Source organism: Octodon degus, unplaced genomic scaffold (assembly GCF_000260255.1).
Source record: "Octodon degus isolate 3935 unplaced genomic scaffold, OctDeg1.0 scaffold00014, whole genome shotgun sequence".
In the NCBI taxonomy this organism is placed as follows: Eukaryota; Metazoa; Chordata; class Mammalia; order Rodentia; family Octodontidae; genus Octodon; species Octodon degus.
This window is the reverse complement of record NW_004524590.1, coordinates 2092089-2118354: the sequence shown is the minus strand read 5'-3', so window position 1 is coordinate 2118354 and position 26266 is coordinate 2092089. Positions and strand designations below refer to the sequence as shown.

The 26266-nt window shown below is 51.0% G+C and overlaps 1 protein-coding gene across 1 annotated transcript in view; it reads left to right on the top strand.

The window, feature by feature from the left end:
• Nucleotides 1-26266, top strand: part of Myo7b (myosin VIIB) — a 91667-nt gene that overhangs the window by 25640 nt on the left and 39761 nt on the right. The window contains exons 3-12 of the mRNA XM_023709719.1: nucleotides 1323-1436; nucleotides 2253-2405; nucleotides 3696-3880; nucleotides 12159-12280; nucleotides 15157-15299; nucleotides 16851-16964; nucleotides 18135-18288; nucleotides 22753-22829; nucleotides 24439-24558; nucleotides 24816-24958. Of these exons, the coding sequence (XP_023565487.1) occupies nucleotides 1323-1436; nucleotides 2253-2405; nucleotides 3696-3880; nucleotides 12159-12280; nucleotides 15157-15299; nucleotides 16851-16964; nucleotides 18135-18288; nucleotides 22753-22829; nucleotides 24439-24558; nucleotides 24816-24958 (1325 nt within the window). The remainder of the gene's footprint in view (nucleotides 1-1322; nucleotides 1437-2252; nucleotides 2406-3695; nucleotides 3881-12158; nucleotides 12281-15156; nucleotides 15300-16850; nucleotides 16965-18134; nucleotides 18289-22752; nucleotides 22830-24438; nucleotides 24559-24815; nucleotides 24959-26266) is intronic.

The window sequence follows — 26266 nt, the reverse complement described above, 5'->3', positions numbered from 1 at the left end:
TGACAGCAAAGCGCTTGGGCCCTGCTCGCCCCGCCCTGGTAGCTTCCTGTGGCTCCTTCCTTCCTGCTGAGACTCCCAGTGCCTGCGGACTGCTCCTGAGCAGCCTCCGGCCAGAGGCAGGTTCTTGTGCCGCGGGTGCTACATGTGAGCTAGCAGAACCCTGCACGGGGCTCTTAGTCCACACTTCTCCGTGCAGTGGATTTGGGCAGTATAGACTTTTTCACAGAGGAAAGAGTCCCTCTTCCCAACTCACAGAGAGACGTCTTCCTCAAGTACGATTTATCTGTGTCTCAATTACTCTTCTCTCCTTGCTGGGACAAATACCCGACACTCAAAATGAAGGAAGGAAAGGTTTATTTAGCTCACAGTTACTGGAGGTTTCAGTCCATACCCGGCTGGCTCCAAGGCAGGGCGGCACATGGCAGTGAGCAGCCTTCCATGGTGGAGGCAAAGAGCAGAGAGCAAGGCAGTGGGGGCAGCTCAGGCAGGCAGCCAGCCTCTCTCCCCTCCTTACTGTAATGCAGATTACCTGCCCCAGGGCGGGTGCAGCCTCGCACCCACAGTGATCAGTCGCAAACTCCAGGAGCCCCCCGTGGCTGCACGAGGCTTACACAAACCATAACAATCTGTTTCTCAGCACAGATGCAAACACTCCCCTCTCTCCTCTCCCTGCTTCTGCAGACGCAGAAAGGCAGTGCCGACAGGATGTGCCACCCAGTGTGGGGAGCGTTGGGGGGCGCCAGCGTAGGGGTTAGGATTTGGGGCTTCTTCTGGAATCTGCAGTCAGGGTCATCTTTTCAGCTTCCCGCTGTATCTTCCAGCAACCCTGCTTGCGCTGAGGTTTTGCCTTCTCCCTGCTTTGCCAGGCTTTCCTGAGGCAGGGTTTTGGTTTGCTTTCTTCCTGTTTGCAGGCAACTCTAGAGGAGGCAAGACTCTTAGCGCTTTGTGCCTGTTGTTCAACTCTGACGGGCACCATGTTCTAAACCACTCTGTTCAGCTGCCTCTGTAAATGGTAGCTGAGGTAGGGGTGGTGCGGTGGGGGAAGGGATTTTCCTCTGTGTGAGGGTGGTGGGAAAGCCTGCCTTCCTGTCATTGCAGAGCTTATTGTCCCTGGTAGTACAGAGACATGGCACTGGGTTGCAAATGCAGTGTTTGGTACCTGCCACTGGGCCATGAAGGTGACACACACAGTCAGGGAAGAGGGAGGACAGGGCTGCCTGGAGCTCTGAGTGGAAGGCAGTAGACAGCGCAGGACAGGTAATTCTCCAGCAGGAAGGGGAAGCGGAGCAGGAATCAGACCATTGTCTCCCCGTGTCCTCCAGGGTGACCACGTGTGGCTGGACTCTCCCTCCACTAGTAAGATGAGCGTGGCCATCGGAAGTGTCATCAAGGAAACAAAGCCAGGCAAGGTCTTGGTTGAGGACGATGAAGGCAAGGTTAGTGCTGCGGGGCTCGCCCCTCGGACCCTTCTGTTGCTCCCCAAGCCCAGGGGACCACGGTGGAGCCTGGCCCTGGTGCATGTTGTGTGTTTGCCTTGGAGATGGTCCCATATTGTATTTTAGGGACACTAGAAGACTAGGGAGCGGGAGAGAAGAAGGTAGGGAAGGCTGTGGAGGAGAAGTCAGAGCAGGTATCAGTGGGATTGGGATTGGAAGGCCCGACAGAAGTGGCTGGGGGAGGGGCAACACACACTGAGAGGCCGGGCTCATCTGCTCACTGCCCAGCCCAGGGCTGCAAGATGTGGCCTTCAAGCAAAAGGTTCTAGGGCTGGGGAGATAGTTCAGTGACCTAAGCACCTTCCTGGCAAGTGCAAGGTGTTGAGTTCAATCCCCCCTACCAAAAAAAAAAAGGTTCTAGATTGTGGGTAGAAATTTCACATTACAGAAGCCAGGAAAATAGCAATGTGTATCTTCTATGTGTATAACGCTGTACAGTTTTTCAAAACAGTTTTACTTGCATGCTTTTTCTAACAACTAGTGAGGCCCCTGCTGCAACCTGACTATTAAACCTACCTTCCTGCTACGGGTAGCTCTCCGCCACAGTCTGAAGCTCAGCCCTGGCCCCAGCTACACAAGGACCCCCAGACAAGTGCTGACAAAGCCAGAGAGAGAGAGCTGGTTTTGCCACAGGTGCCCCTGGACCTAAACCACAGACTGATGGGCAAGGGACCCCGCCAGGCCAGGCTAGCCGATCTGTGTACTGCAAAGGGCCTGGAGGGCGGCTGCCCCAGGGGTCTGTGCCTGTCGTTCCAGGAGCACTGGATCCGAGCAGAGGACCTCGCTGCCCTCAGTCCCATGCATCCCAACTCCGTGCAGGGTGTGGATGACATGATCCGCCTGGGAGACTTGCACGAGGCGGGCATTGTGCACAACCTCCTGATCCGCTACCAGCAGCATAAGATCTATGTGAGTCCCCCTATTTTGTGTCCACAGGAAGCCCCCACAAGCAGAAGAAAGCAGTGCACCAGAGGGTCTGGAGCCAAGCACTGCTTTATGGCTCTCGCTGTGTGAGGGAAACCCAACCCTAACCTTTAGACCCAATCTGAAAGGAGCAGGGAAGTTATACCCTTGAGGATTGGAAGGTAATGCCTGGTAAACATGCTGCCTGGCACACAGTAGGTGCTCAATGGCACACAGTGGGTGCTGTCCTCTTCCCTCTGTCTGTGGCTGAATCAAATTCTTGCTCTGACCAGTTGGTGGATGGAAGAGGACAGGGAGGGGCACCAGCCTTCAGCATAGGTCACCCCACAGAACACCCCTGCCAATCTGAGATGAGACCTGTGACAGCTGGGATTCCAGGGCCTTACCCACCATTTGTGGAAGATGGTGTGGATAAATGGGGTCCTTTTCTAAGCCTCCAGTAGATACAGGTCCACCCCACCTGAGGGTATTCAAGCCAGAACTCCAGGAGAGATGGTGTACTAAAATGGGCACCAGCCCCCAGGGCACTCAGGGCTCTGCCCAAGAGAGCGTACCCAGGGCAGGTCACTGCCTGCCTAGGCCTCTTCACATCTGGAAGGTGGCTAGTTAGCTTCTGACCAGACCTTCTGGACTGCACAGAGGAGTCCAGGAGGGAGCAGGAGATTTTGAACAGAAGGGAGCCAGGTGGAGAAGAAGCACGCCCTCGGGGCGCAGCGGCTTGCCCTGCTCTGCCTAAGTGTGGTTCAGCTAAACTGAATCGCAGCTCACCCATTCCGAAGTGCCTGCATGCATCCTTTTCTTGGTCCTCATGACCTAGGAGGCAGGGACGGGTAACCCAGCTGGGCCCACGGGGGTTCTGAGGAGCAGGTAGCTCTGGGCTGACTCCCGGGAGAGGGGCTTGTCGTGGGTGAGGAGCACAAACGAAGTGCTTGGGTAGTGAGAGCCGTTGGCTGGCGTTCAGGGAGGCTTCTGCTGGAGACTAGTGAAATCCACTCGCTGCGCCACCGGGCCTCTGGTAAGTACCAGGCAGAGCGCTAAGCTCTTAGTCTATCGGGAACAAGCCCCGGGGCGCACGCGTGCGTGGCCTCTCTGTCTTCCCTGAGGACGGCTCTGAGCAGTTGGGGGTCTCGTTGCCACCTCCCAAAGTAGAATCAGATCCCACTTTGTCACCAGAGTGGCAGGGCAAGGGAGCCCTCAAAGGGTTGTCCCCAAGGCTTGGCCAGGGCCCCCATTCTTCCCTGAGGAGCAGCCACTAACCACTTCCTCCTTCCCCAGACATATACAGGGTCCATCCTGGTGGCCGTGAACCCATTCCAGCTGCTGCCACTGTATACCCTGGAACAGGTGCAGCTCTACTACGGCCGCCACATGGGCGAGCTGCCCCCGCACGTCTTCGCCATTGCCAACAGCTGCTACTTCAACCTGAGGAAGAACAAGAGGGACCAGTGCTGTGTCATCAGGTGAGGCTCAGAGCCCCCATTCCATTCCTAGGGGCAGGTGTTGCCCCTGAGCACCCTGTAAAGGAGCGAGTGTCCCCTCCCCCTGGCCCCAAGGCTGTGTCCTTCCGAAGGCGCCTTGCTGCAGAGCCCAGCCATTCACAGCCTCCTTGGGCCTGGATTGCCCAGCTGCGGGGGAAGGAGGCATGGGCGCTTGTTTAGAGATGGGCCCTAAATGGGTACCTGAGGACACGAGGGTCAAATAGGTGAGGTTGCCCCCCATAACCTGAGGGCAGCCCCAGGTGAGGACAGTGGCAGAAGCTCCAGGGGCCACTGTCAATCACAGGAGTCCAGGAGGGACTCCACTTTGGGCCAACCTGTTGCCTGGCCTGGCAGCACAGCCCCTCTTGCTGCCAAGGGAAGGAGCTCCAGAAGGTAGGGACCGCAGTGGGATTGGGTCTGGGGGCTGGTGCTGAGCACTCAGTCATTCCTGGATCCATTTTTCTTCACACATTCATCCAAGCTGTAATGGGACCCCCATGGTGCCCTTCACTGTCCTAACAAGGATAACAGCAGCAAACAAAAGGAACTAAAAGTGGTTTCTCGTGGTGCTCTCATTCTGGAGGTGGCAACAGGGAGGCACCTGTTTGAGTATATATATATGGTAATAGGAATCAAACTCAGGACCCTGTACTTGCCAAGCAGGCACTTGTGTTGCTGAGCTGTATCCCTGGCCCAATAAAAACATTTTTATGTAGATACTAAGAGCTTTGAAAAAACACAGCAGGTGGAGAGGAAACAACGCAGCTGCTTTCAGTGGGGAGGATACTGTGCCTGAGACATTGTTTTGAACAGAAACCAGAATTGTCCTGTAGCGTAGGGGACACCTAATGTCCTCCACCATCCACTGAAGCGGATATTCTTACTCCCATATTACAGTGGGGAATCCTACAACAAGAGAGGTGAGGCTGCTTTCCTAGGGGCACACAGCAGTGAAGCGAGGTGGGGGGCGTTTCAACCTCAGGGCTCTGGAGAGGAAGAGATAAAGGTGCCCTGGAACAGAGCTGTCCAATCTGTCCTCCAAGACAGGGGTAGCGGGCTGGACCAAGAGGCTGCCTAAGCCAGGCTGGAGCACAGGCTGGCCCGCCGGGAAGCTCCCAGGCCAGCGCGTACCACAGGGCAGCAGCGCTGAAGGAGAGTGCGCTCCGAGGGGAGAGCTGCACTGAGCTCAAAGGGCCAGCGGAGCTGAGAGTTAGAGACCAGCCCAGACAACACAGCCAGAGCCTACCTCAAAACCAAAAGGAAAATGATTTTAAACATGAGTGTTGGAGGAATTTTCAAACCACAGTACTGAAACCACATGGGAATGAATACACGCAAAGATAATAACCAAAAAGGAAGAGAAATGAGGACAGGACTTCAGTTTGGGGAGAAGAGCTGAGGGGGTCCAGCTGTGATGGGAAAGATTAGGCCGGTCCACTAATAAGGAAAGGGGTCAGCTTCTGGAGTGGGCTAGGGACCGGTTGATCATTTGTAAAAATATTTTTTATTAGTACATATTTGCAATACATAGTGCTCACATTCGTCGTAAGGAATTTGGACCTGTATATGTCTTAATTCTTTTTTTCTAACTCCCCAGCTCAACCTCTCTCGCCCTCCCCATTTACAGAGGCTTTGTTTCCTTTTTTCTTCCATCCTTTGTTTTTCATCCTCTTCCCCTTCCTCCCCTTTCTCTTCTCCCTCCCTGATTCCCTTTCCCATTGGAACATGTCCTTCCTGCTTCCCAGTACACAGCCTCGCTCTGGTCCTTCTTTCCCCGAAGGGGTCCTCGCACAAGAGAACTAACACAATATTTACACTTGTGTGTCTGGGGCTTGAGAGATAGCTCAGAGGCGTGCGCACTTACCTGGCAAGCACAAGGACCCAGTTCGGTCCCCAGCCCCACATGCTGTGCGACCTCAGAACTGGGCATGGTGGCACATGCCTCTAATCCCTGCGGGGGGGGGGGGGGCTACAGACATGAGCACAAGCCTGCCTGAACTGCATAGCGAGACCCTCTTGGGTGTCTGACTTACTTCAACTAAAATTATATTTTAAGTGTAATAATTTTCGGTGTGATTGGAGTTTTGTTCATAGTCTTTGCCTACACCTATGTCTTTAAGAGGTTTTCCTATTCTGTCCTCCAGCAGATTGTTTCTGTTTTTATATTTAGACCATTGATTCATTTCAATTTTAGTTTAGTTTGTAGTAAGAGATGTGGGACTGTGATAAGTCTCGACATATGGAAAGCCTATTTTCCCAACAACATTTATGAATGAAACTATCTTCCAGTGAAGAAGTTTGGCACCTTTGTCAACGATAGCTGTCTCAGGGAGCTGAGTGTGCTTCGAGTTGTTTCTGAATCTTATATTCTATTCTATTGATTGTGTGTGTGTGTGTGTGTGTGTGTGTGTGTGTGTGTGTGTGTATGTGGCCAGATCAGCTTGCCCTGGCAACAGGGCTGGCCCAGCATGTGGTGCCGGGATCGAACTGTGGTCCCTGCACTTGCCTAAGTTTGCCTAAGCAGGTACTTTAGACTGCTGAGCTATCTCACCAGTTCTGTTCCATTGATTGTTAAGTCTGTGTTTTGTTTTGTGTTTCCAGTACAGTAGCTTTGTAATATAACTACAGATCAGGAATTGCGATGCCCCCTATACCCAGAGTTACTTCTCCTATTCTGGGTCTCTTCTGGTTCTATATAAATTCTAGGGTTGCTTTCTCTAGTTCTGGGAGCTACATTCTTGGTATTTTGATTGGAATTGCATTAAATCTGTGTGACACTTTTGGAAGTATGGATATTTTCACTATATTGGTTTTTCCTGCCCAAGAATGAGGGTCATCTCAAAATAGGTACTAATAATCTTCTGGATTTCTGTAGGATCTGTTGTGATTTTACCCTGAAATCCTAATTGCATGGATTTGGGTCTTTCCTTCTTTTTATGAGGTTTGCTTTTCATATATCTTATTTATTGATTGATTCTTTGCATTTTTTCTTAGTCTCAAGTATATTAATTTCTACTCTGACCTTTTAATTTCCTCACACAAGCATTGGGTTTAACTTGCTCTTTTTTCCCCAGAGCCTTAAGTTTCAATGTTAGGTTATTTGAGCTCACTCTGTTTTTCTAATGTGCAAATCCATTACCATGTTTCCCTCATAGTACTGTTTTCATTGTGTCCTATAATTTCGGGTCTGTAGTATGGGCATTATTGTTTAGTTGTAGAAACTGTCTAATTTCTTCTTTAATTTCATCTGTGGCCCATTGGTTGTTCAGGAAAGTATTAATTTCCATGTGTTTGTATAGTTTTTTTGCTTTCTTTTGCCATTGATTTCTGAGCCCTCTGCACTATGCTCTGATAATATGCGTGGGATATTTTTAATTCCTTTGCACTTACCTAAGCATGTTCTATGAGTTAGTGTATGATCCATTTTGAAGGAAGTCCGAGTGCTGCTGAGAAGAACGTGCATCCTGCTGTGGGGTGGAACACTCTGGAGACATCTGTTAAATACATTGCTTCGAAGATTTGGTTCAGCTGATGTTTCTTTGTTTTTTTTTTTATCTAGTTAATCTATTTATGACAGTGGGGCATCAAGTTCCACCATTACAGTTATGCTAGTGCTCATCTGATTTTTTGTATCTGTTAATGTTTGTTTTTATACAGTTGGGTGCACTGGTATTTGGTGCATATACATTTGCGATGTATGTTCCACTTTGTTTGGAGACAGAGTAGCTACCCCTGCTTTTTTCTGGGTTCCTGTTGCGTGAAGTATTGTTTTCCATGATTTGACTTTCAGTCAATAGTTTATTTCTGAGTTAATGTGTTACTGTATGCGACATACTGTTGGATTTGCTTTTTGGTTCCTTCCGCCAATCTGTTTCTTTTGACTGGTGCATTGAGACCATTCACACTGATGGTTATAGGTGATAAACATTGACTTGCTTTTGTCAAGATACTATTTTTCTGTTGCTAATTCCCTTTCTTTCGCTTCTACTTAATTGCTTGCCTTGCCTGGTGCAGATTTATTCTGTTGGGATTCTTGGAATAGTTGTCTTCATTGTATTTTTCTAGATAGTTATGTGGTCAGGAGTTCCTTTACGCTTTCTTTATCCTGGAAGTATCCAATTCTCCATCCATTTTGAAAGAAAATTTTGTGGGGTTCATCAATCTGGGTGGCAGGTTATTTTCTTTTAGGGTTCAAAATACTTCATTCCGAGTTCTCTTTGCCTTGAGGGTTTGTGTTGAGAAGTCTGCTGTGATTTTAATGGGTTTTCCTTTACAGATGATTTGTTTCTTTTCTTTAAGAGCTTTTAATATTTGGTTCTTGTCTTGAATTTCTGGAATCTTGACAATTATATGCCTTGGTGTGTTTTTTTAAGAATCATGGCTAATTAGTGTTCTATATCTATTATTTGCCTGTACATCAAATTCCTTTTCTATCCTTGGGAAGTCTTCTGCGATTACTGCTGTGAACAGGTTTTTTATGTCCTTTGTGCCTTCTTCTAATTTTTGTATTTATTCCAGTTAATCTTGTGTTCTTCTTTGCATTATCAGGCACCTGTTGGATGGATGTTTCATAATCCCTTGCCATTTTTAAGCAAGATCTGATATGCCATCTACACAATGGTTGATTCTGCTGTGTATAGATTCAATAGAATTTTTAATCTTGTGGATTCCTGTTTGAATCTGTTTTATAGAATCCACTTCTTTCCTTTGTTGGGCATTCTGGTTTTCATCACTTTCCTAAGTTCCTGGTTGTTTTTTTTTTTTTTTTCTTTTTAAAAAAAAAATCTATATCTAGTCTACATTTGGTAACCATACCCTTTATTATGGTCATCATCTTTTTAGTTATCTGTATAATTATTTCTGGCCTTTTGCCTCTAGAGTTTCAGTCATCTGTTTTGTCATTTCTGCTGTCACCATTTTGGAGAGTTCAGCGAGGTGGGTTTTGGTTTCTTCCACCTCGGTGCCGCCTGGATTTGCCTTGAGTGAGCCGAAGGTCTGGGCGTGGGTCTTACTTCTATGTCTTCTCATTTTCTTTCTTTCTTTTTTAATTTGTTTTCCGCACTGATGCTTGTAAACTGCCCATGGTAGACAGCTTTACTGCTAGCATCAAGACCTCTTGAAGAAATGATTACTTTTCAGAGATGGCTTTTTTTTTTTTTTTTTTTTTTGAACTGGGGATTGAACTCAGACCCTTGCGCTTGCCAGGGAAGTGCTTATTCTACTGTGCCATCTCCCCGGCCCCTGCACTGCTGGCTCTTGATCTTTGTGTCTGTCCCTGAATCCTGCCCCTTCCATTAACTAGGTGTACGAGGTCGCTGCCTGTTTGGCCTAACCCGGTTCCTGGGCACTGGACTGCAGTACTGCTTCTGTCCTCCCGACAGTCTAGGTGTTGGCATACAAGGAAGATCAGCTGAGCACAGCAGCTGTGTCACCGTAGCTAGAGCAGTACAAACAGCAGCAGCAACAGCATCAAGCACAGACCAGAACGCGACGGACTGTAATAACTAATAATTGGCCACTTTGAACCTTACGTGCAAGATTTAGGGTTATATATCAAATCTGAGACAACTCAGAATATTATATACAGTGAACATCTACTCAACAGAGCAATTTTACCCTAAGGGGAGAAATGTAAAAGGGAGAAGAGGAAAAAAATAGAAAAAGAAAAGAAAAAAGGATTAGAGGCAAGACTGAAGAACAGAGGAAGGTTATCCAAGCTTCAGAAAACTGGTGAAGAAGACAGAAGGGAAGGAAAAAATTAAAAAACAAAAACAGGTTCAAGATAGAACAAAAAACACTAGTGTTCAACCTCACAATGAAATGAAAAGAATCAAAGAACAAAAAACCCAAATGGACAAAACAAATAGCAACAAAAACCCAAAATCAAAGTACAAGAAAGAGGAGAAGGAGGAGGAGGAGGAGAAGGAGAAGGAGAGGAAGAGAAAGAGGAAGGAAAAGGAGGAGAAGAAAGAAGAAGAGGAAGAAGAAGGAGAAGGAAGAAAAAGAGGAAAAAGGAGAAGGAAGAAGAGGAGGAAGAGGAGAAGGAGGAGGAAATGTGTCTTATTTCAAGCCTGTGGTCATCTTCTGGGGTCTATAGTTCTGTGGCAGTGTCCAAATCAGGGTGTGACTCTGCTCTGGCTGGGAGACAAAGGAGGCAGTTAGCCCAGATCCATGCTGGATGATCCCAGCAAGTCTGCAGTAGGATTAGGGTGAGGTGCTGGACTATCCCAGTAACCTGGCAGTAGGATTAGGATATAGTATTGATTCTGGGACTTTCAAATCCACAGAAGCTCAGGCTCAAACTCAAGTCTGATGGGGTAGGGGCCTGGCTTGCCTAGCTTATAACCCTCTGGGTGTCACTTGCTGGCCTGCCCATGGCTCTCGGATCATGAATATATGCTGTGGTTGTCCCTCATTGGTCACTGTGATAGCTTAATGCCAGAAGCTCTGACTGAAGCTGCACTGAGTCCTGGACTTAGCCAGCCCCTCCCTAACATGGCTTCTGACCAAGCACTCCCATGGACATGGGACTGGAGTCACTCACCAACTAGTGTAGTACATTCACTTCTTTGTTCTATGGATGCAGTTCTCCCTGAAGGCCTCTGGAGTCGCCTGCTTTTACTATAACTCTGTGGCTGATCTTCCTTTCTCATGCCTCGAGCCAGGAGCCAGGGAGGAGTGCAGACTGTTCCTTCCTTCTTCTGTGTTGTGGCTTATCTCTGTTGGGGCCAACTTTCACGTTCTTCCTGGGTCCCAGGGATCCACCTCTTTCCTTTCCTTCCTGAAGTTGTTATTTTCCAGAGTCTGTATTCCCCAGTTAGGAGAGGCTGATTTGTTGCTGATTGTAGCTCTGCTATCTTCCGAGAAGTTTCTGGTTGATCCTTATCTCAGTTCTAGTTCTGTGGCACAGCTGTGGAGAAATCCTTACCACTTGAGAGGCAATGAGGTTCTCATGCGATGACAGCACTGCTTATGTGGGCAGCCTCTGTTTCGGTCATGGGGAGTTGCTCGCTCTTCAGGGGTCAGTCTCACCCTGGTGTGATCTATCTGTAGGGATCTGCTTTTCCTTGACTCCAGGGAGACTTCAGCTGTAGGACAGTGACAGAAGACTTGTAGGCCCCACTTAAGGAGGCCTGGAACGGGACTTTGTGAAACCTGGCATTTGAATGCCCCTGCAAATCCTGAGACCGCTTTAGCTATTTTTGCTGTCTCTCATTATAGTGTTGATATGATAAGTGGGTTAAATTTAATGTTAATAAGCTTGTGTTGCCAGTTTTCAGACAGACACTCCTCAGGTGGTTACGTGCCTAAGTGCAGAGTGAGAAGGGATCTGACCCAAAGTTGGAGGTCACAAAAAAGACAGATACCAAATGAAGGTTGCAAACTATCCCCTTCTTAGTGACCCGTCGGAGCTCTCCTGGCCCAACCGGAGAGTTTGTGCTTTGTAGGAAAAGCAGCCTTTCATTCTCTGATTGTCTGAATACCGGGCTTCCCCAGTGCTGTCATCAGGGCCTTTTTAAGCTTTCTTCCCTCTGTGGTTTGCCTACATCGGCAGCGACGGGTTATTGACGAGCCTCTTTGTAAAATCACGTGCGTGCAGCAAGTGCTCAAGGGAGCCTGGGGCTACCAGCGCTGGTTTGCTGGTCTAACTCTGCTTTGCTGCCGTAGCAGTTGTGGACATTCCAATCATGGCTTTTTCAAAAGGTTATATTTTTTAGGAGAAATTATGTTCTTCTGGGATTGGCATAATGCTAGAGGGAAAACAAAACTGACCAGAAGGTAAAATGGAGTAAAGTGATTGTGGGAGTTCATTTTGTAGACTTCTACATGTAGGAATCATTCTCGGAAGTCTTAGTACTATCTGGCCGGCCCCAAACTTCAGACCCTGACTCAGAAGTGCAGGATGGAGGCTGGGAGTCTGCCTTTCTGGCCAGGAACCAGATGCTGTTGGCCCGTGGGCCACCCTTCCGTGAGCAAGACATGAGTTATCTTATTCCTTAATTTGTATTTATGGAGCATTATATCGCTGGAACATTCTAAATCCTACTATGCCAAGGCAGGGAAGAAAAGGCAAACACGTCCAGCACTTACACATCACGAACACGAGGAGCACCACAGGGGACTCGGGGCAAGTGGCGTGGGATTTCTGCATGGTGAAGGGTGTTCCTAGCACCAGGAGCAGGCTGGGGGTGGGTTTGCCGGAGCGTTGAGAGCCGCCCAAGAGCTGGCCTTTGCATGGACTCGTGTCCCCTCTTGGCAGCGGCGAGTCAGGGGCTGGAAAGACGGAGACCACCAAGCTCATCCTCCAGTTCCTGGCCACCGTCAGCGGCCAGCATTCGTGGATTGAGCAGCAAGTCCTGGAGGCCAACCCCATCTTGGAAGGTAAGTGGCCACTCTGGGGATGCACCCTTCCCCTTGACAGGAGCTTTCCCACGAGAGGTGGCCATGGGGAAGAACAGGGTAAGTCACAGACCTGCAGGCAAGGTGGGTGTAGGCCAGAGTACGGGGCTCCCAGAGGACACACAGGAGATTGCCTGATGATTTCATAAGCTTTCACTGTGTGTTCACCACAGACGGTTAGAAGCTTTCCTCTTAAAGGAGACTCTGAGGGGCCAGGGAGACGGCTTAGTAGAATAAGCACTTGCCTGGCAAGCTCAAGGGCCTGAGTTCAATCCCTAGTTCTGCAAAAAAAAAAAAAAAAAAAAAAGGAGACTGTGAGGTCAAACCATGCTGGGCGTGCTCATTCGTGAGCCCTGGAAGCAGTTGCTGAGCTATGTACGGTTAGGATTGCCACAGGCTCTGGGTGTCACTGCCCCTCAGGGGAGTGCTGTGTGGGTGCCCGCGTCCAGGGGTTAGTGCCTGCAGGGGTGGCCCAGACATTCCTGGCCTAGCCCTCAGGGCGTCAGCTATTGGAAGCACAATCTCTCTTGTTTCTTTAGGAGTGAGATATGCGTTATGTACAGCGCAGACTCACCTTTTTTATACAGTCCTATCATGCCCCGTCATAACCATGAAATAGAATCATCCTTTCACCTTCAAAAGCTTTCCTCAGAGCTCTCCATAGCAGACGCATCTTCCCAGCCCCAGGCCTGGCAGCTATGGCTTTGTCCTTCCCCTACCCTTAAGTTCTGTCTGTTCCAGAATATTATAGAACCAGAATCGCCAAGTCTGTAGCCTCTGCAGCGGGCTACTTGGGGTTCTCCCACGCTGTTGCTAGTATCCACAATTCCTTCCTTTTCAAGTGGGTAGACTCCCCCCCTGTGGAGATACCATGCTTGTCTGTTCACCAACTGAAGAATGTCGGGCTGGTCTACAGTTTTTCACCAAAAAAATGAATAAATAAAAATTTAAATATGTTTGGTACAGGGTCTCACTACACAGCTCAGACTTATAATGATTCTCCTGTTTTCAGCCTCCCCAGCACTGGGATTACAGGCATGTGCCCTCATGGCCCGGGCTTGGTGGCTGGCTCACTGTGCCTGGGGCTGGGGCATACAGTGCCAGGGATTGAACCCAGTCCATGCACTTGCCTAAGCAGGGACTTAGTCCACTGAGCTATCTCACTAGCTCTTTTAGTGATTATGAATACAGATCTTATAAACAGTTGTTTGCTCACTGGTGTGTGGGCCCAAAGAACTTGGCCAGGAACTGTGGAGATGCTTTTCAGAGCAGCCTTGCCATCCTGCCTTCCCGTCTGCAGGGGACGAAAGTGCTGGCTGCTCTGGGTGGGCTGGTGTCTTCCACCATCCAGGCTATTGGATGATAACTCGACTGCTGCCCTTATGGCTCATGTGGCCAGGTGCAGTTTGAAAATCCTTGGAGGAAGTCCTAGTTTCGGGTTCAGTTGGTCAGATCCTTCAGGGGCTTTTCATGATGGTGCTCATTCATGCCGTGCCAGCCCCGCCCCTGCCCCCAGGGTGTCCTGAGACCTTGATTGAGACATGGCCAGTGGCAGGTGCCTATAATCCCAGTGCTTGGGAGGCTGAAAACAGGAGGATCACTATGAGTCTGATCTGTATAGCAAGACCACCCTGTAGACCTTGTACTAAATACATTTAAAAAGTAATAACAATGGTGCTCATTATAGGCCTTTATGAAGGCCCTCCCTTCATGTTCTCCTGGCTCCGTTAATTAATTATTTGCGGGGTTAGGGTTTGACAGGAGTGACACCACTTTGATGCTGACAACTTTCCCAGTACGTAGTGGGACACAATGCAAAACCCCTTTCCTACTGGGGAGCACATTAGAAAAGCCATCAGTACAGCTCTGCAAGAGGCACTTTGGATTGTGCTGTATCCCAGACGCCGCCTGCCCCAACCACCTCGCCCACCAGCGGCTGGGCCACCCTCTCCATCCCAGCCTCAGCCTGCAGCCTGGGCCTCTCTGTGCAGCAGCTCTGCCTCCCATCTGCCTTCCTGCCTCCCTCCGCCTCTGCAGAATGGATTCCCAAAAGCTATTAGGAATATACCCCTAATTTGGCTGCTCTGGGCGGGCTGGCGCTGGGGAGGCTGAAAACAGGAGAATCACTGAGAACCCAATTTGTGGGTGCAGATAACAAAGTACTCAGGCTCCAAGAAATCTCAGCAAGGTAATTTTATTTGTGCAGAACGGTGAGAGTACATTGTTAGCATAAAGTCAGAGGTACTCAGAGACGGGACTGCAGACTCCTTTTATGTCCTATCTCAGAAGCAGCTGGACCCTGCATTGGCCGGTCTGAAAGTTCACAGCCTGTCCTGACTAGTTTAAATGATGTGAGGGGAGGCTGGAAGGGTCGTTAGGCAGGGTTGCTAAGGGAGGGAAAACGCGAGTGTGGGGGTTGGGAAGCCTTTGGCTGTTGGTACATTACCTTTGGTACTCAGGCTTGCCCCAGAACCTCAGCTGAGCAGACTTTTACGAGGTGGGGAGAGCAGCCTGAGGTGGACTAGAGTTTAAGGTGGAGGCGCTTCTGTTTATGTCCTTTGGTAGAAAAGGCAGGGCTGTGGTTTCTCACGATCCCAGGATCCAGGGCTTGTTGCCACCTGCCTCTGCCACTGACCAGCTCTGTCTGCCTCCCACTGCCTCGGGACTTGCAGACGTGCCCACGTGCCCTGAGCGTTCCCCGCTTTCAGTGTGCCCCAGCTGCCTTCGCTGTCTGGGACAGCCCTTCCCATCCCTCCGTTTGGGCTCACCCCTTCTCTGTGAGACCTACCAGGTGACCCCTCTAAAAGTAAGTTTTCTTCTCTCTGTCATTATTCTGGGTGTTGCCTGCTCACCCTCAGCCTTTGGAAATGCCAAGACAATCCACAATGACAACTCGAGCCGCTTCGGGAAATACATCGACATCTATGTCAACACCAGCGGGGTGATCGAGGGTGCCCGGATCGAGCAGTTTCTGCTGGAGAAGTCCCGGGTCTGTCGGCAGGTGAGCCCTGCAGCCTGCAGGTGAGCCCTCCAGCCCGCAGGGCCTCCTGAGAGTGAGCACCCTGCCCGTGTTCCCGCTGCCACACTAGGGACCTCCCAGGTGTTCAGCAAAGGATTTTCTTTTTTTCTTTCTTTTTTTTTTAAATTTTATTTATTTATTTATTTGTGTGTGTGTATGTGTGTGTGTGTGTGTGGCCAGCTCAGCCCACCAGGGGCGGGGTGCTGGCATGTGATGCTGGGGGATTGAACCGCGGTCCCTGTGATTTGCTAAGCTTATTCTAAGTAGGTGCTTTAGACCACTGAGCCATCTCACCAGCCCAGCAAAGGATTTTCTGTTTTGAATTTTTCATACATTTAATTTTCGTCATTCTTTAGTGCACACCATGTCTCACCTTTATTATAATCGATTCCGAGGCCAGGCCGGTCCAATGCATCTGGGTGGAGGGGGTCGCCCTCCTGTGATGGGGTAGTCCCTAGTGCTGGGTGGACATGGAGGCCAGGCAGAAAGGCCAGCGGAGGGGCCGCGCTGTCCTGAGGGCGGCAGCTGGGGAAGGAAGCCCACACGAGCGAGTCACCCACCTGCCCGATGCCCAGCAGCGCTCACTGGCTCACAGGAGCCCAGAGCCAAGTCTCCTCCTCCTGCTGTGTAAGTGCCGGGGGCACAGGGCTGTGCACCGCCGAGTCTCTGACACCAGGACTCGTCCTTCACAGAAGCCCACACTTGCTCACTTAGGGGTTGGCGAACTGGTAGAATTTATCTGAGGTACCCCAGAATGGATGGGAAACCCCTAAACGGATTAGAAACAAGCCTTATCCAAGATAAGAGAAAAAAAATTTTTAAATATGGCATGAACTAGGGGTGCAGCTTAGTGGTAAAGCATGTGCTCGGGTTCAATCCCTGGAAACACACACACACACACACACACACACACACACACATTTATACTGTGGGAGGATGAGCAGGATTAAAAGGAGAGGTCCTGTGCCTGTCACTATGTAGGGATCATCAAAAACAGATGACTACAGGGAAGCTGCGCTAGATACGGTGATGGTACACACCTGTAATCCCAGCGCTCAGAATGCTGAGGCGGGAGGATCACAAGTTCAAGGCCAGCCTGGGTAGCTTAGTGAGATCCTACCTCAAAATTACAAAAGAAAAGAGGGACGAGGATGCTGCTCAGCAATACAGTCCTTGCTTAGCAAGTCCTCCATTCAGTCCTGAGTACTGTTAAAAACAAAGCCTCCGACGGCCTTGTGAGCGCGTGGTGTCAGACATGCACCAGGCCACCAGCCCACTGAAAGCATTGTCAGCGAGTGCCCCTGGGGCTTTGGGCAGCTTCAGGGCTGGGAGTAGAGGTCAAGATGCAGGGAGCACGGGACATGGAGCAACCCGCCCAGACCAAGGATAGCGGCCAGCCCAGCCCAGCCCAGCCCCGGGGTCAACTCCAGAGCCACTTCTAGAGGGGAGACCATGAAGGCAAAGCTGCACAGCGCTGGCCCAGGGGCCGCAGGAGATTGGCTCACCAGTCCTGGCCTCCCCCACCCCTCACAGGCCCCAGAGGAGCGGAACTATCACATCTTCTACTGTATGCTCATGGGCATGAGCACGGAGGAGAAGAAGCTGCTGGACCTGGGGACACCCTCGGAGTACCACTACCTGACCATGGTGAGCCCCCAGTATGCTCCAGCCATGAGCAGAGGGGGGCAGTGCCAGTGCCTGCTCAGACATTCCTGACTCTAGCTGGCCTCCCCTTGTGCCCCTGGGGTCAGGGGCCTGCTCCTTCCCTGGTCCCATGTTCACCTGGGTCTCCAGCTGCACTGGTGGCCTTTCCGCACGCCTCACCTTCCTTTGGCCTCCTCTGGCCTGACAGAAAGCTCCACTCCTAGGAGCTGGGTCTCAGGCAGTCATTATGGGCCTTCCACATCTATCCTGGCAGGGCCCTGAGGCCTGTGGATCTAGGAAGGCCAGGGCCTTGCTGTCCCTGCCTCTGGGGACAGTGTGGCGCAGGCAGCTGGGCATCGCAGGGGCTGACAGAGGAGACGAGTCTCACCCTTTAGGTCTGTCCTATGGTCGTCTCCTCAAACCTTCCTCAGCCCTGGCCTGGCCTGCGGCTGTTCTTTCCTCAGGGCTACCTTGTTCCCATCCACAGCAGCCAAAAGGCAGCTTTGATGGCCACGCGTCTGGTGCAGTTCTTTGGGAAGAGTCGGGCTCCACAGCTTCCACGTCCCTCCCAGACCCGCCTCTGGCACTGCTCCCCTCGCAGGCTCTGCCCTGCTTGCACCCTTGCTCCCACCCTTGTCTACCCCAGGCAGCTTTGAGGGCTAGTGTACAGGACCAGCTGAGGCACCTGCCCAGCCATGACACTGTCACTTGCCTCCTGCTACCCCTCTTGGATGCACAGTGCCAGGAGCAGGCCTGGGATCACTGTGACTGATTTTCCAGTGGGAAACCCAGGGCCTGGCCTGGGGTGAGCTGTGGGAAGCGTCAGCCAGGGCAGTGAGCCCACAGCGTTCCCTGGCGACAGACAAGGCAGGTTTAAGCACAGACGGATGACAGACAGAGGTCTGAGAAAGGAACAACTTGCTGGAGGCCACACAGTGACCGAGTGCTGGTGCTGGAGGCCCCGACACCCTCTGTCACGGTGCTGACTTTGGCTTCTTTTTTCTGCGCTTGCCCCTGGATGTAGCCTCTCAGGCTCCACCAAGAGCCTCTGAAGTGTGGCTTCTCAGGCGCCGCTGAGTGCGTCCCCAGCCTTGCTTGCTGTCTTGGTCTTGCTGGCCCTGGCAGAGTAGGGGATGGGGGTGACCCTGCTCACTGAAGTGCTCTGTTTCTCAGGGAAACTGCACTTCCTGTGAGGGGCTCAATGACTCCAAAGACTACGCCCACATCCGCTCGGCCATGAAGATCCTGCTGTTCTCCGACTCCGAGAACTGGGACATCAGCAAACTGCTGGCGGCCATCCTTCACCTGGGGAACATAGAGTTTATGGGTAATGCTGCATCTGCCCCTGTCTGCAGGGAGAGAGCGCCAGGGCACTGGGGCAGCAAGGGGGAGTCGTCCCTGGGGGCTCTCCCTGGCCTGAAGGTCATGGGGTCCAACCTGGTCCTGGGAAAATACGTCCGAAAAACGGAGCTATAATTTTGGAGGCCACAGGGCAGGGCGAAGGTATCAAGGCTGGGGGCCCTCCAAAGGGAGATCCTGGTCAGTCACCCCTACCTGAGCCAGGATCCCAGAGGGCTATGCCTTCAGATTAAGAGTGAACCAGAGTAAGCAAATCCACGCACCGACTGCCAACCCTGTTTATGAACACCCAGGTCATTTGGGAGTTCGGGCGTCCTGGCCCGTGAGAATTCCCAAGTTCTCGGTGGAAGTCACGAGCAATAACAAGGAAAGCGACAGCAGCCCGGGTTCCTAAAGATTGTTTCTAGTAACTTTTCAAACACAACAGCCTGCAGGCAGCCAAAAATAAAGAGGAACAGGGAAATAGGGTGCCATATGCAAAAACCAGCGCAAATGTTAAACACTAGAAATATAGCCACAAAAATCCAGGTATTAAAATCACTGGGCACAAGTCGCAGAGTAGCTCTGTTTGCCGTGTTCCAGAAAAGAAAAACAATGCTCGAAAATGTTGACAGGGAGGCCGGCCAGATAGCTCAGCGGATCCGAGTGCCTGCTTAGGCAGACGCAGGGGCGAGGGTTTGATCCCCTGCCTGCAGTGCCGGCCTGGCCCCAGGGGAGTGCTAAGCTGGCAGTGGTATGCGCCTGTAATCCCAGTGCTTGGGAGGCCGAAAACAGGAGGATCACTACAAGTCTGATCTGTGTAGTGAGAGCCTGTAGACCCTGGACTAAATACATAAAAAATAAAAAATAGGAAAAAAATGAAAATGTTGACAGGGAACTGAAAATCCTAAAAGGTGTCATCACATTTTTAAAAAAGAAAAAAATAGAAATGCTAATAAAAATATTAAGAGTTCAGGCTGGGGAGATAGCTCGGCGGTCTAAGCGCCTGTCTGGCAAGTGCAATGACCGGGGTTCAGTGCCCGCTACCACATGCTGTGCGGGCCCCAGAACCCTGGGCGTGCTGTGCTGGCCACTGAAACCGGGTGTGGTGGCGCACGCCTGTAACCCAGCACTGGGAAGGCTGAGACAGGAGGGTCACCACAAGTCCGAGCTGCATAGTGAGACCTTGTACCAAATAAATACATTAATTAATTAGTGATTAAAAAATATATCAAGAGCTCAGTGGATAGGTTTTACAACTGAGAGAATGTGTGGGCTTGATGAAAAGCCACAAGAAACTAGGGAGAGGCAAAAAGGAAAACAGAAAAGGAAGGAGGCAGCCTAGGGCGTGGCAGCAAAGCGCTCACTGGAAAAGAGAGGCCCAGAGTGGACAGACACCAATTCACAGAGCAAAGGGACGACTTCTCAGGAAACTGTTTCGGGCGGGAGGGTTGCTGCGTGGAAATCAGCAGCCCGGGTCACAGCCTAACACTGCGTCATCGCAGAGGCTCCGGGTGAAGGGGGTGAGGTGGCCCGGCGTCACCTCCCCACCAAACCTGGCCCTCGGGCAGACGCCACCCAGCGGGGCGGGGCGCTGGCCAGGAGAAGGTTCAGAACCCTGGTCTTGAGGAAGTGAGCAGGAAACAGGAGAACGCAGGCCAGGCCGTGAGGTCACAGGAAGCAACACTTACCTATGCACCCTGAGGGGGCCAGGTTTTTTCCAGGGAAGTTGAAAACAATGGCTGTCCTTAAGGGAAGGAACCGCTGTCTTCACAAGGAAGGATGCCAGAGACTGGGCGTGGTGGCACGAGCCTGTAATCCCAGCTCTTGGGAGGCTGTAAACAAGTGGATCGCTATGAGTCCGATCCAGTAGTGAGACCCTGAACACCCTGTAGACCCTTCCCTAAAATACGGAAAAAATAAAAAACTTTTTAAAAAGAAAGGATGCCAGAGGGCTCTGAGCCAGCAGTCCTCTCAGCTTCACGGTTACACGATGGTGGCTCTTCTTTACGGCACACCTTCGTGTTGCAGGCACTTTTTTTCTAGGCATGGTTTCACTATGCAGTTTAGGCCGGCCTTGAACTCATTTTGTGGCCCAGGGCAGCCTTGGACTCAGCACTTCTCTGCCTCAGCCTCCCTAATGTTTGGGTTGCAGGCATGCATCCCCACACCTGGCTTGGTACTTTTTTATTCTATATATTTTATCTCACAATTAAGAAAAAAATTGTATATTTTATTTTATTTATTTATTTTTTCCATAATTTTATTGAGAAACAAATAGCAATGAGACAGTTTCAAACCAAATTGGTAGGACAGTTTCAATAATTAACACATTGCATACATTCTTCCTAGTGGTTAATTGCTGTACAAGATGCGGACATGATATCCTATTTACAAACACCATTAGAACAAATCCCTCTATTCATTAAGAGAATGTAACTATATATCTATCCTAACCACTTTGAATACACAGATACAAAATGGACATTCATCTGTATACCCTTTTTTTGTTAAGTTCCATCATTTAAATATTATAAGTGTGTAAACTCAGCAAAATATTCTAAAAGAGTCCAGTAGTCCCTAATAGTATTGGGTCTTCCGCTTCACTGGCAATATCAGAAATTGTTGACCTGAGTCCCCTACAGCTCAACATAACAGCATGGCTTTACTTCTTATACTTTGTTTTTATACTTTTCTGCTGGATGGTTAAGACCAAGGTAAACCAGGACCTATGCAACAAGAGTTGTAGCTTTTGGGTCTGTTAAGGTCAGTGAAATCCCCTCAGGATTTATCCTGAGATCCTGTACTCAGATTGTAGAACCTTTGCCAGTGTCAGCCATGTGGATGATTCACGGCCATTGCTTGGCCAATGTGCTCTCTGTGAAAGCCTGAGAGAGTGTTTTCTTTCCATGTGACTCTCTTTAGGCACACTCTACATCATTGATCGCTTTCCTCTTTGGCCCCATAATCTCCTTGATCAGAAAATTTGGGACACTACCGAGTTACATGATGTTACAGTACAAGTTCTCATATGTCCTGAGTCTTAAGTGACCTTGGAAGACTAGGGCCAAAATGTTGGCTTTCCTTGCAGCCCTCCTTTTTCTCTAATTTTGGTCTGCAAACTTAGGTTCTTAACCATCCAGAAGACAAGCTTATTGTTATTACCATACAACCTAGGCTGTTAAGCTTAACCTCACTATCTGTCTGAATATCAAACATCTTAGGCGTAACATGGAACAGGTATTTTTCATCAAGTGTTGATATGTTGAACTTTAAGTCCCTATAGAATATGATGAAAAAACATTTAAAAATTAGAATATATTTTAAAAAATAGGCATAAAGAATTATATACTTCTTGTATTTACACATAAGTCCAAAAATCTAACCATATACAACCTTGAAGCAGGACAGTCCCACAACATTCCTTTTCCTATCTCTTGCCTTCATTCACCATAAGAAAACTTTTTAAAATTGTTTATTTATTTACTTGATATAGGGTCTTGCTGTGAGCTCAGACTTGTAGTGATCCTCTTATCTCAGCCTCCCGAGCGCTGGCATTACAGGCGTGCACCACTATGCTCAGTTTCAGCACAGGGCCAGCATGTCATGTGGTACCAGAGATCAAACCTGGGTCCTTGCTCTTGCCAGGCAAGCACTTAGACCACTGAGTGCCTTTTTTTAAGTTTAAAAGAGAACAAGCGCTGGCCAAATAGCTCAGTGGGTTGAAGTGGCGGCAAGCAGGCACAGGGGCAGGGGCCTGCCATGCCAGCCCCACCTCCGTGGCATGCTGATTCAGTGAATGAGACGGGGCATGGTGGAGTCCCTATAATCCCAGCTCTTGGGAGGCTGTAAGCAGGTGGATCACTACAAGTCTCATCTAGTGGTGAGATACTGAACACCCTGTAGACCCTTCCTTAAAAGACAAAAAAAAAAAAAAAAAAAGTTTAAAAAAAGAACAATAAACCACACCTGCACCCTGAGCCTGGTAGTCCTAAGGTGGATGCTGACTCAAAGAGGAGGAACTGGAAATGGAAAGGTGGTCCGAGGCTATTTGGTCAATTGACTGAACAAGTGAACGCCCAGGTTTCCATGGATGGTGGAGTGGACAAGAGCTGGCAGCTCATTTTGCATAATAGACTCCAATTGGCCCCACTGGCCCAGTGCCTCCTGGGGATTCCAGTGTAGTCTCCTCTCTCTCGATAAGCCTGAGGTTCCCCCAGCTCCCTTGGACCCAGAGCCCGAGCTAGCAGGCAGCAGAAGCCAGTGTCAGGGCCACTCATTCACAGATCAGCTGCTTGTGGTGGTGGACACTGGGAGCATCACCTGGGGGCACCGGGAAGGAGAGCCACGTTCATCCCTGGGGACAGGTGTTGCTGAAGGGTAGATCAGGGGCTGCCACAGCCTCAGCCTTCCAGGGACATGGTCCCACTCAGGGAACCGCTTCTCTCCTTAGCTGCCATCTTTGAGAACCTGGACTCCTCCCAAGTGATGGAGACGCCCACCTTGCCCACCGTGATCAAGTTGCTGGAGGTGACCTGACCTTGCGCATCGCTCGCTGCCCCCGCCCCCGTGGGTTTGGTGGTCTGCTTGCTTCTCTTTGCAAGCCTGAGGTCTTTGGGCTGAATCACACCTCCAGCCCATTTTCAATTTTTGATTCTGAAGCGGTTTCAGAGCACTAAGTCACCCAGGCTGGGCTTAAACTTGGGATCCACCTGCTTCAGCTTCACAGGATTACAGGCCTGCGTACACACTGAGCTTAGCCACTCTTGTGAGGAGCGCGAGGGGCCTGAATCAATAGATCCCTGGCCTCCTCCCTGCCGGGCCCCACCTCAGTCTCCCTTGCTTTCCTAAACTGTGACGCCCTCGTGGCCCAGGGGCACTGTAGCTAAGCACTCAGGCGCAGTGGCCGTGAGCTCTCCTTGAGGAGTGCTTCTTCCTTCCTTCCACGCCCCTCCTGCCATCACGTCCCTGTGTCCAGCCCTCGCCCTGCCCCATCGAATCCCTCCACTCCCTGCTAGGGTACCTGACCCCACACCCACTAGAACATCCCTCTCCTGTGTCCTGGTACCTGGACTTCTCCGTAAATTGTACTATTCTGGGGAAGTGGCCTGTGCCAGTGAGTCTCCGCCTTGTGCCGTGAGCTGTCCCTGTCATCCAGAGGAAGAATGAACGTTGACTGAGGGGAGGGCAGCAGGCTCCAGGTGGCTGATGCTGAGGCTACCAAGACAGAACTGACACTGATGACAGTTCTCTGAGACACTAGTACACTCAGAAGTAGACGTGCTCAGGGGCTGGGATAGAGCTCGGCAGCTTAAGTGCGTGCCTGGCAAGTGCAAGGTCCTGAGTTCGATCCTTGGTCCCGCGAAGCAGAAGCGCAGGCACATTTGGCTGTCAATGTTCGTTTGCTTTAAAGGTTTGGTCTTAGTCCATCTTCGGTGCCCTAACAGAATACCTGGTTCTGGGTAGCTTACACAGAGCGATGGGCTCACGGTGCTGGAGTCCACAGGGCCAGCACCTGCTCGGCCAGACGAGGGCCTCCCACACATTAGAGGCATCAGGGTGATCACAGCAGAGCACTGTTTTTGTAGCTGCTTTTGTCCCTGGACATCCCAGTGACGTGGTCACCGAGGAGTCCATTTCTTACCCAAAAAAATCTCTCACATTCACTCCCCAACTCCCACCTTCAAATACTTGGGGTTTGAGGAGTAAGTTTCCAACACAGGAGCTTGTGGGGACACATGCCCACCACCTCAGGAGATTTGGGGGGTGCCAGCTCAGTCTTCTCTTCCTGGTGGGGAGGGCCTGGCCCATCAGATGCCCCTTGCTGCCTAGGCCTGCAGCCTCTGGTGAGGGTAACTTGGGCTGGGCGTCCTTGAGGCCCAGCCTTAGAGCCCATCCTGTGCCAGCCCCTTTCCTGGGTGCTAGGGAGCATGCTTGGCCTCCCCTGACTGTTCTCCTTCCTGAGTGCTCTGTACCCCACACTGCCAGGGCCTTGGCTATGTCCCCATTCACCTGGCCCTGGTCACAGGTCCATCTACCATCAGGTCCTGGGTGTGGGCATCTGGTTACTAGACGCAGCAGGAGCAGAGGAGTCTCAGGCCTCCTGCACAGGCAGGTGCAGCCCTATCTGCCTTCCCAGGTGCAGCACCAGCCCCTCCGGGACTGTCTAACCAGGCACACCATCCTCATCCGTGGGGAGCATGTTACCAGGCCCCTGAACATGGCCCAGGCCGCTGACCGCAGGGACGCCTTTGTCAAGGTACAGGGTCTACTTCTCATCCTGTTGGTGGACAGCAGGAAAAAGCAGAGATGGTGGGCATGTCCCGGCTCTGCCAGTCACCTACTGGTGCCTGGGGTTCTCAGTCTACTTGGTGTTGTTGCCTTGCCTTTAAAGCAGGGGCAATACCCTTGGTAGGCCTGTCATAGCCAGGTGGCACCAGCCTTTCCAGGTGAAGCTGGAGAAGGGGCAGTTTCCGGTGCCTCAACGCCCAGGGGCTACATCCCGTGTCTCCACAGGGCATCTATGGGCATCTCTTCCTATGGATTGTCAAGAAGATCAATGCTGCAATCTTTACACCACCGGCCCAGGACCCCAAAAATGTGCGAAGGGCCATTGGCCTCCTAGATATATTTGGCTTTGAAAATTTTCAGAACAATAGGTATGAAGATCTCAGTCTACCTGTTCTTGGGAAGGGGAAGCTCGGGGCTTCCCTTTGGCCGAGCAGGCTGGAGGAAACCACCCCACCTCCATTCCACCCACCCTGGGCTGCTGTGCTAGGAGCCTGTGGCCCCTGCTTTCCTTCATGATCCAGGCTCTCTGCCAGCAGCGCAGGTCTTCCTATGAGATGCCCCCAGTGTCCAGAGAAGGCCACATAGCTCAAAGCCAGCCCTCAGAGCCAGGCTGCCACCCCAGCTTTTGCCACCAAACCAGCACCCCTGCGAGCCAGAATGACTTATGACCTGAGTCCACAGAGGTGATAGGAACCTCTAGCATTGATCCACCTGCGAGTATTTGTAACTATACCTGACTTTGGAGTTTGGAGATGAGGTCAGGTAAGGCAGGTCACCTCTGGTGCAGTGTCCCAGCATGGCTGGAAGCTGAAGAGCTGTGCCCAGGAGGGAGATGTCACTGGGACAAGGGAGAAAGAAGCAGACAGAGAAAACAAGCCTGGGCGGATGATGTCCTGTGATTAGCAGGGCAAGAGGTGGTCAAATGGGGAACGAGGACTCGAGAACATTCAGGAAGAAAGCATTCAGGCCTGAGCCTGGTTCATTTAAAGGACTGTGCAGGACAGAGCCCAGCCCACTGGTTCCAAGAAGTCAAGGCCCCTGGGCACTGACAAAAGAGCCAGGGGGTTGGCCTGACCTTGGTGTGCACCTGCCCAGGACCCTGTCCTGGTGGAAGCTGGCCTTGGGAGGTATTTAGATCCCACCTTTACCCAGGGCTGGTCCACTCCAAGTGCAGGCACACTGGGATCTCAGCCAGCCTGGCAGGCTAGGGCAGGGCAGAGGGTTGCTCTGTGTCAGTGGAGAGGCGCAAACTCAGCCCGTGCATAGCCAACTCGGTGGTTTCTGGCCACTGTGAGAGGGACAGGAAAAGGGACTGTGCACAGCCGTGGACCTAGACGTGAGGGAGCCATTGGCTCTAGGGATCTGGCCAAGAGTGCAGGGACCCCTTCCAGAAGGAAGGCCTCCCCATGGCCACCGCTGAGTCTGTGATAGGCTGCAGCTTGGGGCTCTAGGGCAGGAGGGGATGCGGGCACTTGGTCTCGATTTGGTTATGACTTCTAAGGATTCTGGGAGCCCCTCCGGGCAGTGTGCTTAGCATGGGGACCTGGGCCTGTCCCCTCACCTCTTGGGTTAAGACAGTGAACAAGCAGTCTCGGAATGAGAAGGTCCTGCCTAAATAGGCGGCTGCCTCCAGGAGGAGCTCTCCAGAGACCCAAACGCAAGCAGAACCTCTGCAC